The following is a 12,233-nucleotide window of genomic DNA, read 5'->3' on the forward strand; positions in this document are numbered from 1 at the left end:
TGAGTGGTCACGGCAGGTATGTGCATGCAAGCATAGGCAAGCGCCACACATACGTCAGAATGCACATAGGGTGCAGCATTCATTGAACACACAGACCCCAAGCCATGCTTCAGAAATATATCATGCATTGCATTGATCTCCAGGCTCCCAGAATCTGCCCCCACTGGTTCTGGAATCTAGAGTTTGTTCCAGTACTGAAGCAATGCTGACTCTTGCCGAGCCAGCGCTTTGCCTTCTCCTTCCCCTGTAGCGTAGCATACAATGGAAAATACAGAACAAACACTTCAGGAAATTCTGAAGCTTCTGTTTGTTCAAAACAAAGGGCCTTTTTACTTGTGTTTTTGCAACTCAGCAGCATTGTTTCTTTCTTACAGGGACCAGTATGATGGTGCAAAATTCTGCTGACCATCCAGTGACAAATAACGTGGTTGCTCTGATGTACTCACTAATTCTGTCTGCACTAATGGGTTGCTTGGAGCTCTGATAACCAGCCCCTGTTAAAGAGAGATGTTGGATTCCTCCTCATCAAGCCAGAGAGCAAATCAACAACTGACCATTGGGAGTACAAGTTTCTACTACAACTAGTAGTAGAAAAGAACTCAAGAGGAAAAAATATATATACTCTTTTCTTCCTTTTTCTTTTTTTAGAAAATAGAATATTTCATACAAGACGCGAGTCTTTAATCAGTCAGTGGTGGTTTTTTTAACTGAAGAAACAAAAGGATGAATTTCATATGAATTCTGGAAACTGGCTGTCTCATATTACTGTATTCAGTAGATTCTTCTGCCTTACAAAGCCATGTACAGAAGGAAACAGACTCTTAAAACTCAATCTTGAACCTTGTTTTCTTTCTTTTTTTAAAAAAATTACAGAATAAACGCAGTATCTTTTGGGGGAGAGGTTTTCAAAGTGACGAGCATGCTCTGTATCATTCCAACCAGTGTTGAACTGACGACTCTTGGGTTCAAAGATGAAGGAGAACTCACTGAGTGGCAGCATTAGCCTAATCACTGCCTTCCATGGCAGCCAACTGAAGTGGATAAAGCTAATGGTGATGGACAAGCATTTTGCACCCCAGACTTTAGAAGAAGCAAGCAGAGCTTTGTGAATGGGTTGCCAAAAGTAGAAAATTGAGGCTCACGGGTGGAACCAAAAACATTACAGTTGCCTTGCCATGTGGCTTCCACCCAGTATGTGTTGCTTGTAATCTTCGGTGCTTTACCACACTTGGCGCAACACACATGCATTTACCAGTTCTTGCATTTTCCTTTGGTTTTCTTTCCTTCTCCTTCTCCTCCCCCTGCCCCACTTCACTAGGTGTTCTGAAGAAAAACAGATACCAGAGGAGCTTTTATGTCAGGAAGGAAAGGTTCAGGGTCTGTCTAAAAGGTCATTTGAATGTGGTAGACGGGAGGTGGTTACCTCAGAAGCCGCTTTCCATTTTTACATAATAATATCATCTGCCCAAACTTTCATTAACCTGCCTTGGACCTGAGAGCAAATTCAGTCTATTCAGTCGTCATGCCTTTCCACCTGTAGGAAAGTTCTCAGGTCATGTGTGGTTGCCAAACCAATAAATTTTTGGAAATGTTATGCCTCTGATCACTGTCAGAACTGAACAGTAGCTCAATCGAGCGCCTGAACTGAGACATAAGAATGCTGACAGACATATTTTGTTTCTCAGAACGTTCTTCGGTGATTTAATGTTTGTGCTTAGCTTGTTGATCTCTCTTAGTGTGCTTTACATCTTTCATAGACTAAGGAAGGGGGGAACTTCAGCTCCCCAAACAGCTTGTAAGAACGAACCAATAAGATTAGTGTAGGAATCCTGTTACGCACTATAAAACACCCTCGTACTTTCCTGAACTCAGAAAATAGGACAGATGCTTACTGGGGCTACCCAGCCAGATGGGTGGGGTATATTACTACTGCTGCTGCTGTTGCTACTACTACTACTACTACAACTGAGCCCACAGATTTTGTCTCTAAATGGAAATGTTTAAGGTGCAGGAGTTGCTTCTTTTAGCTATTGGACAACTTCTTCCGATCTTAAACATGCACAAATGGCTTGTTTTTCCCCTTGGTGATGGTGTTCTTCACATTTCACAGTGTTGAATGGATGTGGATAGCAACCCCTGTAGGTACTCCATTGGCTGGGAGAGGTGGTGATTAACTCTGGCGACGTCTCCCAATCAAAATTCCCCCCAAGCTGTTATCAGCTCTAATAAGGGGTTAAATACAGAAATACAGGTACTTCACTCACCTTCGAAGGAGAAAGCTAGAAAAAGAAAAGTTTTGTTACAGGTCTAATTTTTTGTGTGTCTGCTCCAATCCTAAGGTACTTATGTAGAATGTGAATTGTCCTCCACAATTTACGTTTTTTTTAAAGAAATGTTAGTCTGAAATTATGTGCTAGCTTCCCTTTTTGGATTCTTCCCATAGTTACATCTGATGGGAGCTCTTCTGTTGTTCAAATGCAAGTTACAGTATAGCTATGCTTTGTATATTTTATGTGAATTTTAGAGTTCTTGTTTATTTTTATTGAAGGCTTGGCATATTTCTTGTTTGGGGTAGATTGGTTGGCATTAAAAGGTTTTGTTGGCATTAAGAGAATCTCTCCAGCATATGAAGCAAAGTTCGTTCCCAAATTGTTTGTGACTAGATACTGGGAAATGAACCAGGGACCACCTGCATTTGGTCTGCCATTGAACTGTGGCTACTCTACTCAAGATATGTCACTTGTAGTTACACAGAAGCATCAGGTGTGAGTTATCTCTGCACAACACATTGTGGTATTCTAAGCTTAAATTAAGCTAGAGCTTGGACCAGGAACCTATCAAGTGGTCAAACCAAGTTGCCTTTGAAAATGTGCAGCATACCTTAATCTCTCCTCTAGATAGCCACGGATTGGGATCTGATTAGAGGGTGCAGGTTCCAGGCAAGCTTGAGTTCCACCATTTTGCTCTTTCAGAAATTAAATACTGGTGGCAGCGTTCAGAGTATCTTTGGTTCTCCAGATGCTGCTGGACTACCATCATCCCTGGCCATTGGCCATGCTGATTACAGGTGATGGGAGTTGACGTCCATCCACATCTGGAGGGCCACAGGTTCACCATACCTGTCCTAAACAGTGAGAGGTAACATAACGGGGGATGGAAAAAGAAGTGTTCACCCAGCATGCCGAGTTCTCCTGACAAACTGGGCAGTGAGGGCCAAGTGATGACGGCTCAGCTGGGTGTTTGAAAAACTGAGCCTTGATATTTTGATGCTTAAGCAAGATGCAAACTGAAAAGGGCGCAGAAGCCTGTTTTCCAGTGGTCTTGTACCACCCCCTCAACATGGTCTGCTCCACTTTGGTAATGTGGAAAACCTAAAAACTGTAGAGTAACTTTACTAGCATTGTGTATAAGTGCAGTGTCAATAGTTTTACATTTGCATTCTGTTAAAAATGGCTGCTGGTGGGATACATCTTGTACATCTTTGTTGAGTTTGATGGGGTGCAGCCTTGTCTCTTTTCAAGGGCATGAAAAGGCATTTTTCCTTCTCTAAGGTCTATGAATCCAGTCGGGGCCTGTGCCCCACCTCCTTGGCCAAGGAGTTCCACCTTGGTGTTAAGCTAGTTGTATCTCATCCCTCTTCTGCTCTTTCCCAGGGACACCCTTGGTTGTTCTCTCCTTCTCTCCTCCATCTAAGGGGTGGGTGGGTGCCAAATCAAGCTGCCTTTTTTCAAAACAATATATTTATCTTGACAGAAGAAAGTGTTGAAGGTATCCTCCAGCCTGCACTGGAGTGTTGGAAGTGGGGATGAAAGAGCACATTTTTCAGCAGACTGACCTTATTTGCATCTCCCAGGCTAATACATTGCCTAATACGTGGATTGGACCATAGCCAACCTTCGATTTTGCACTTCTCAGCCCGAAATACATACCAAAATGTGTTAAAAACAATATGTGTTTTTTAAGGATAAAATAGATTTAGAAATGCACACATTGATATAAAATACATATTTAAATATGATTTTTTTAATAAAAATACATATTTAAATGATATTTAAATATAAATTTCTGTATTGATTTTCAATAAATTGCAGATTGATAAAGCAGGAAACGATAGATTTGTGAACGAACATGTGAGAAACTGACAGAAATAGACAGATCTGCCTATCTCTAGCTGGAAGCTATTTCTTTGGGAGCTAACATAGCATTGTGATTGGCTAAGAGACATGACCTGTAAACCAGGAGTTCCTTGATTCACAGCTTGCCTCTGCCATGGATGCAGTAGGTGGCCTTAGACCAGCCGCTATCACTCAACCTCAGTGCCTCATCTGCAATAGGGGGTGTGATAATAATACTGATTTGCCTTTCAGGATGATTTGTAAGGACCTCTGAGATCATGTACAAGAAGCACTTTGAGGGCTCCAAATTGCTATGAAAATGTTATTGTACTTTTCAGTTGCATATATTGTTTTTTGCAGTTCTTCCCTTCTGTTGACCTGAAGGAGTATTTTGACAGCAGTGCGCAAACTCGAGTCAGGGTGTATAAAAAGGCAAGTAGGAGATTTTGTTCCACACAGGCAAAAAGGGAGAAGCAGGCCATGCCCCTGCGTGGGCCATATAAGAGTGTTTCATACCCTTATCTAAAAGCATGCAAGGTAGGCATTTGTGTGGTGCATCAATGTGTTTTGGTAGGCTATATTTTAGAATGAGGGAATTTCTCCAGAGAAGCAAAAAAGACACCCTTGTTGTATTCTAGCATGCAGTCTAGAATACTTCCAATTCCGCTCGGCTTCAAACGAGGCTGAACCCTGTGGAGAACTTCATGCCTATAGCTGTGCTAATGAAACAATTTGTTATAGTTTATGTAATGTGCATAGAATGGGATAGAACTGGGCGTGCCAGAGACACTTTGCAAATGTTAACATTTCCTTGGGCTCAGGTGGGGCTCAGATCAGGTATCTTCATTCTGAACTGCATCCCTGGCATATTACTGGCAAAATTCACCTGTGGCACATTGAATGGAAAGGATACCAGTTGACTTTTTTCCATGAGTGTCACTCTAGACTTCAGACTTGCTGTTTAAAATAAAGCAGTATTTTAAAATATAAAAGTGAGACACAATTAGGATGTATGATCAATAGCCCTGTGAAATTACGTGTGTATGTATGTATGTTTGTATATTTATATGTGCATTTGTTTTGGAATTTGTGTTATTTCTTCTCATGCATTGAAATATATTCTTTTTGTTACATTTACATTCATACCCCAACTTACCATGTATAAATAAAACTGCAGTACACATTCAGGTTTTATACTGTATCAGTGTTTTCAGGCAAGTTGACGGTAGAGCAGCATCTACTGGTAGCTGTCTTGAGGACTTGCAGTAGATTGGGACACGGGTAGCGCTGTGGTCTAAACCACTGAGCCTCTTGGGCTTGCCAATTGGAAGGTCGGCGGTTCAAATCCCCGTGACGGGTGAGCTCCCATTGCTCTGCTTCTGCCAACCTAGAAGTTTGAAAGCACGCCAGTGCAAGTAGATAAATAGGTACCACTGCAGAGGGAAGTTAAACGGCATTTTTGTGCGCTCTGGTTTCTGTCACAGTGTTCTGTTGCTCCAGAAGCGGTTTAGTCATGCTGGCCGCATGACTCGGAAAACTGTCTGTGGATAAACGCCGGCTCCCCTGGCCTGAAAGCAAGATGAGCACTGCAACCCCATAGTCACCTTTGACTGGACTTAACTGTCCAGGGGTCCTTTACCTAGATTGGCAAAGATTTCTGGCTCCCAGAGAGCTGGGGGTAAACAGTAAATAGTGACCTATTAAGTCCCTGGCTTGAATCAAATATCTGTCATTAACTCATTGTGTTGCCTTAGGTCAAGCATCCCCAAACTTCGGCCCTCCAGATGTTTTGGACTACATTTCCCATCACCCCTGACCACTGGTCCTCTTAGCTAGGGATCATGGAAGTTGTACGCCAAAACATCTGGAGGGCCGCAGTTTGGGGATGCCTGCCTTAGGTGGTCTGCTCTCAGTCTATACCTGCAATAATGCTGGCTTACTTTACAGTGAAAAGATTGCAGCTAGATCAGGGGTTCCCCAAACTGTCATCTATGAGCTTCTATTCAGGTGTGAATTTGTGGGTTTTCGTATTGCTGCTTTCATTTTAATATATTTTATTTAGTCCTGAAGCTCCCATCTGGAACATATATGCTTCCGAGCAAACTGCAAGTGTATGTCCTTTGCTCCTTTCACTCCCAATCCAAAAAGTGGATCCTGCAAAACTGAAGCCTGCCCACCCTTAAGCATTTCCCCATGACATTGAAAAATCTGCAGAGGTTTTCCCCATGCAGCTTGGCATCACTAGTAATGCCAAGGATCGTTCCAGCAGTGGGAAGCCTGTTGACCCTCTAGGTGTTATTAGACTCCAACTCTCATCAGCCCAAGCCAGGTGCCCCTCCTGCCAGTCACCTAGTGGGAAATCAGTGCTGGTCACATTGTGGGTGTGCAGGGAACAGCTTCCTGAATGCTGCCGCAGTTCTGTATCCTCCTCTTGCAGTTGTGATTCCCTGAATCAAGGCTGTTAGGAATTGAATACCAGAATACAATACAACTTTCCCCTTCATATAGTCCAAGATATATATAACTTTCCCCTTCATATAGTCCAAGATATATCTATATACATATCTTCCCTATTATAGCTGTGTCCATTACACAGCATGGTTTGATTAGTCTGACTGCTAAATACAGTAATTCACTAAGGCATGATCCACACAGTTTTTCATTTTCATTGTTTTTATCTACACTTAGACCGGCATTTTTATTTTTCACAAATAATGTGTTTTGCCTGCCTGCCTTTCACTGCTTTCATCCACTGATGGTAGTAGGGTTTTCTCCATCTGATTTGAGCATGAAGGTCAAGCAAGGTCAGGGATGTATCATTGATGTGTTATGTGGTATGCATGGTATGGTTTTGTTTGGAAAGATTCCTGCTTTCTTTTTCGAAGCAACCCAGTGGCCTAAGGTGACTGCAACAGCACATGGTCATTCACTCATTCCTAAGGCCATGTATGGAGAGGGCTGGATGTGCCCATTCCAGGTAACATGGCCATTAACTTAACACAAGCTGAATGTAGTCTGTGGCCTCCCCCAAGCTAGCATTCTCCAGGTGTATAGGACTACAACTCCTGTCATTTCTAACCACTGGTCAAGCTTGCTGGGGATGATGGGAGCTGGAGTCTAACATCATCTGGCAGGCACCTTGTTGGCCACCCCTACTCTATAGATTGCAGTGGAGCTCACCAAAGCCACATCGCAATGACACAACTGATGTGGACTTCCAAGCTTTTGATACAGCAGGGGCAGCCCATGTGGTGGCCTCTAGATGTGGATTTCTGCCCTCAGCAAACCCAACCAGCACTGCTGCCAATGGCCCTGGGTGTTTGATGAGAGTTGCAGTTCACAACATCAAGCAAGGGGACCACATTGGCCACCCTTGGAAGACATTTTTTCTTCTGGCTTTGCCTAATCACTAATCTGGGGTCTGGCTTCCCTTGCACTTAACTTGAAAACCTTACACTATCTTCAAGAACTCTCCTTTGCCGCTTCTATTCCAATTTCATTGTACAGGAAATGGGGGTGAAGCAAGTACATTCTCAGTAATTTTGTTGTACACTATTTTTTTAAAGAAAGGAAAAAAGAACAACTAAAAAAGCCCCCAAGCATTGTAAACAGATTATGATTAATGTTACTTATTGGCTACAGTAGCACGCAGTTCTTAAATAAAGATCTTCAAAAAGACTTCAGTGAACATCTCCATTGTGACTTATTTTCAAACGTGTATTTCTTACAACCAGAAGTTGGGAATGATTTGAGCAAGAGGTTGGAAGTGTGAGCCAGAAAAAAATAAGACAGTGCTGATATCCCCACCAGCTGGACAAAGGAAGGCAATCAGGGTAAGAGTGGGGGTGGGGTCTTTGTTAAGCTGAAACATAGCCAGCACCCACCCTGGCAAATATACCATCCTGTATTGAAATGCTGGGGAAATCTCTGAGATGGCAACCATGGGAAATTGTGCAAATGCATGGAGGATAGATACACTATGCATTTTTTTTCAGGGGGTGCAGTGCTCCCCTAAATCTCAATTATGCCTTCAAGGGAGGGAAGGTGGTTCAAATTGTATGAACTATGCTGGGAGGGATGGAAGGAGAAGTTTGGCTGGGATTTTATTGTGAACCTACCTGATTCACACTTCCCAAAACATCCAAACAAAAGCACAGCTCCTCTCTGAAATTTGGACTTCTTTGAATTTTGTGTTGGGAGTTTTCCAACCAAATAACGTGTGCAAAAAATGTGTGCAGAGGAGAACCTGTGCATAGAAACACATTAGTTTAGTGAAAAATAACATTCAATGCATGCTATTAGGGAAATTTGTTAGCAAATATGTGTATATCTTAAGAAATTTGCATGGAAACCATACAGAATTTTCATGAGAGCTTTTTTAAAAAACCTGCCAGCTAACACCGAAAAGACTGGAAAAATGAGAAACTTCAAGAAATCAAAATTGTCAGATTTGTGGGAGCCAATAGGAAGAAGAAAACATTAGGTTTTTCCCTTTTAAGGTGTCATTGTCTGCATGTCTGGGCCACTTAGCTCCCCGTCACACTGAGGCCCACCTGTCATAGAAAGAACCTGTCATGAATTTGGCCAAGGAACCCACCTTACAGGAAAGGAACATCCATCAAATTCTCAGATCTTATTCCCAAGAGAAAGCCAACTGCTTACCCACCAAGGCTCAGGCAAATCACGTACATTTGCCATGGAACCCACTAGCTGTTACTGATTCCCAGATTTTGCACTACCTTTCAGAGGTTTTGGCTTCAAACCAGCGGTTGGGAACCTCAAACTTGAAGGTCATGTGTGGCTCTCTAATCCTCACTATTTGGTCCTTTGGACTCTATCTAGGCCACAGCCCTTGGCATGCCCCCTCCCCAGTGTCCTCCTCAAGTGCTTTTTCCTGCATGGCATATGTCCATGAACTCTGATACCTCCTGCATTATGGTGTGTTATGTGGGCAAGTGTAGAAACCTGGCTTTTTCATAGCTGGAATGCAGCTTACTGTAAGAGTCTCATCCTTTGTCCTACCCACTTTTCCCTCTGGCACCACCCATCATCGTTATGTGGCCCCCTGAACATTAAGGCACAGGATAGAATTTTTTAATAAATCAAATGGAACTATGTTTATGATTAACGTCACCAAATGATCTTCATAAGCCTGAAGTGATAAGATTAACAGAGTGAAATTGCGATGTACAGGAGCAAACTAATATAGCAAGTCTAAAAAGCAGCACATCTCATTCCTCATCACCTTCGTCATTTTCATGGTGGTTGGGGCACAGGACACAGTAGAGAAGGCTGTGCAGCACAGCCCCGAGCACCAAGCCGCTTCCAATGCCAACCAGAAACACAAACACAGCCCTCTGGCGCCAAGAGCTCCACCGACCCTGGGCAGCCATGCTGGTGGTGTTCTGTTGGTTATTTTCACTTTCCGATTGCTGTTCCAGGGTTAAGGAGTTGTCAAATTTCAGATCTACCATGTCACCGGGGATCACGCGAAGTCCAAAGTAGATTCTCTTGACAACCTTGTAGTTTTTCATGAACTGCACATCGCACCTGTACGTCCCCGCATCGTATTCCTCAGCAGGGTAAAGCTTAATGACAAAGCCAGGATTCTTGAAAGGGGCAAAGAGAGTATCGTCTGTCGTGATGATGCCTCGGGCCAGCCTCCATGTGTAGCTGAAGCTCTGGGTGTCGGGACCTATCTCCGCAGTGGATAGGCAGCTGATCTCGAACGGCCTGCCCACGAGGGCGGTGAAGTGTCGCATCCCACAGATCCAACTGTTCAAACAGTCCACCTTCCGTCGGGTGCAGCCTCTCCTTTTCCCATCAGGCCTAATCTCACATGACTCTTCTTCCTTGTAACCCAGCCCACAGGTGACGCTGCAGCTTGTGGAACTGACTACAACTCTTCCCGAAGCCGTTATCAGGGCGTCGGGAATGGTCACCGCCTGAGAAGCCACCGACAGTGGTACGAAGAAAGCAAATGCTAACGTGCCCAGGGCCAGGCCAGATTCTGCAGCCATCATACTTGGAGAGTCCTTTTGCAATCCATTTGGCGGCCTCGTTATATGACCTCCTGAGTATCATCCTTTGTTAAAATATCACAAATGTTTCTGTGGTGTGAAACAGATGCCTTTTCCTGAACCCGCTCCCCAGCCGTAAGACATTCTCGGAATGCAAAGAGCAGCCAGGTGGCATCCTGCCAAGGGAAAGAAACTTATTCAAAAGGCAAGTGAAGTTAAGCAGGAAGGTGCAATTAGTAGCACAGCGCTATGCCATGCTTTGTTAAGTCCATCTCTGGGTGGCATCCTGTTCAGGCAGACACAGCCTCCCTAGCACAATCACATCACATAAAAAAAGCTTAGCACAATCAACAAATCGGCAGAACTTAGTAAATTAATTATGGCTGCAATCCTAGAGCCCAGAGCTGGGACAGCTGTAGCCCTCCAAGCTGTTATTGGACTATAATTCCTGTCATCACCAATCTTTTGTTTTGCCGGCTGGGTTTATAGGAATTGGGAGTCCAGAAACATCTGGAGAGCCACAGCGACTTCACATCTGCTAATATACCGTATGTATTGGATTGCAGCCTCACAGCTTTATGGTACTTTCACCACAGTCCAAAACCAATACTGAGTCACTCAATATCAGGTGCTTTCTCTGAAAAATGACAGCAGAAGCACAACAAGTAAATAAAAAAACTCCCTGGATCCCTCAACTGGTATCTCTTTACTGCCTTAATACATGATTAGACCATCAGAGCTAAATTTGGGTTTTCTGGCAATGTAAAAAAATCTGCATCAGACTTGCCATTACAACAGTGTTTATCATTTTAACATACCTGCCTTAAAGACAGACAAAACCAGGGGGCAGTTTCAATGTTACTGCTACTTTACCAATACTGTACAGATTTTATGACCTGTGATGGTAGATGGGTGTAAAAGATACTTCAGGAAGAGTATAGTAGGAGCACAATTATTGCAGTTCCTAAACAAACTTTCAGCAGAAGTGAACTCCAACAAGAGGCCTGCCCTGGAATTTTGATTTGAGGTCTCCAGTCTTTACTATGCTATAGTTTTCCGGACATCACAAACCATAGGAAAGTATGAAGCTGCTATACACTGAATAAAACTCTTAGTTCATTTAGCACACTGCTCTGGCTTGTCAATCGCTCTCTAGTCCTGCTAGCTGAGGACCTTCTGTATGAAAAGAAATGTTCTCCAACTGCACAGATTGCTATAGCAGACCTGCCTGGGGTGGGGTGGGGTTTGAGGGCATCTCAGTAAATGCAGTGGGGGACGACGACGACGACTCAACTATTATAGATGTATGACGCCAGAACCAGGATGGAGTTTGATGGCTACCTTGCACTAAGCCCAAATTCTACCAATAATCTTGCTCTACCCACCCACTCGTAAATCTGGTACCACAGAAAGCAGGCAAAACAATAAGCGATACTTACGCAACAGTGACTTGTGCATTGTGGATTCAAATTGAAAATACTACCAAACTACAAGAAATTACAAATATTAGCTTCGTATTTGCAGGGTATAAGCAGCGCTGCACATGAGGAACATCAGACAAGTTTACCATTTTTCCAAACTAACCATTAAGAGAGAAGGATCTGAACCCTGCTCTTTTCTTCAGTGTTCATTCAGTCATTCATGCCTCTGCAATGCCGATGCAGTTATCAAATTGTGATGTCACAAACCAGCTGTTCCAACTGTAGCATCATGCCAGCAATGCCAAACCATTACATTCATACTAGCATAGTGTATTGTAAAGGTGATATTAAGAAGACTATACTGAACCAGGAACCTAGCTGATTTGTCCCTAGGGTTCTAAGGGCAAATTCCCAAAATATTGCATCCATATCATAATCATCTGCAGGATGTATAAATAGGGTGTGCATTTATTTATTTTTATTATTCTTGTGACATGTTTTAACTATTTCTCATTCTGAATTAATTCTGGGAGCTGCTGGTGAAGGGCAGGTAATAAATTTATTACTAGCTGAAATAAAATCTGGGTCATGGAAGTTCCTAAAAGACCTGCTCTCCACACACACACAAAATGGGCGGGGTGGGCTGGAGAGCGAAGGGAAAAACATGATTCATGTAG

The 12,233-nt window shown here is 43.2% G+C and overlaps 2 protein-coding genes across 3 annotated transcripts in view; one reads left to right on the plus strand and one right to left on the minus strand.

Moving 5' to 3' along the window:
• Nucleotides 1-2,612, plus strand: part of CNTN2 (contactin 2) — a 63,871-nt gene extending 61,259 nt beyond the window's left edge. For both annotated transcript variants that reach the window (XM_088674301.1, XM_035123934.3), the window contains exon 23: nucleotides 375-2,612. In XM_088674301.1, coding sequence (XP_088530427.1) covers nucleotides 375-484 — 110 coding nt within the window. In that variant the 3' untranslated portion in view covers nucleotides 485-2,612. The remainder of the gene's footprint in view (nucleotides 1-374) is intronic.
• A 6,587-nt stretch (nucleotides 2,613-9,199) lies between these two features.
• On the minus strand, nucleotides 9,200-11,620 carry TMEM81 (transmembrane protein 81). The gene has a single exon (XM_035124115.3). It carries the CDS (start codon nucleotides 10,136-10,138, stop codon nucleotides 9,347-9,349), a length of 792 nt encoding a protein of 263 aa, XP_034980006.2. The 5' UTR covers nucleotides 10,139-11,620; the 3' UTR covers nucleotides 9,200-9,346.
• Nucleotides 11,621-12,233: the final 613 nt, after the last annotated feature.

The sequence above is a fragment of the Zootoca vivipara genome, chromosome 7, assembly GCF_965207765.1.
Source record: "Zootoca vivipara chromosome 7, rZooViv2.hap1.1, whole genome shotgun sequence".
NCBI lineage: Eukaryota > Metazoa > Chordata > Lepidosauria > Squamata > Lacertidae > Zootoca > Zootoca vivipara.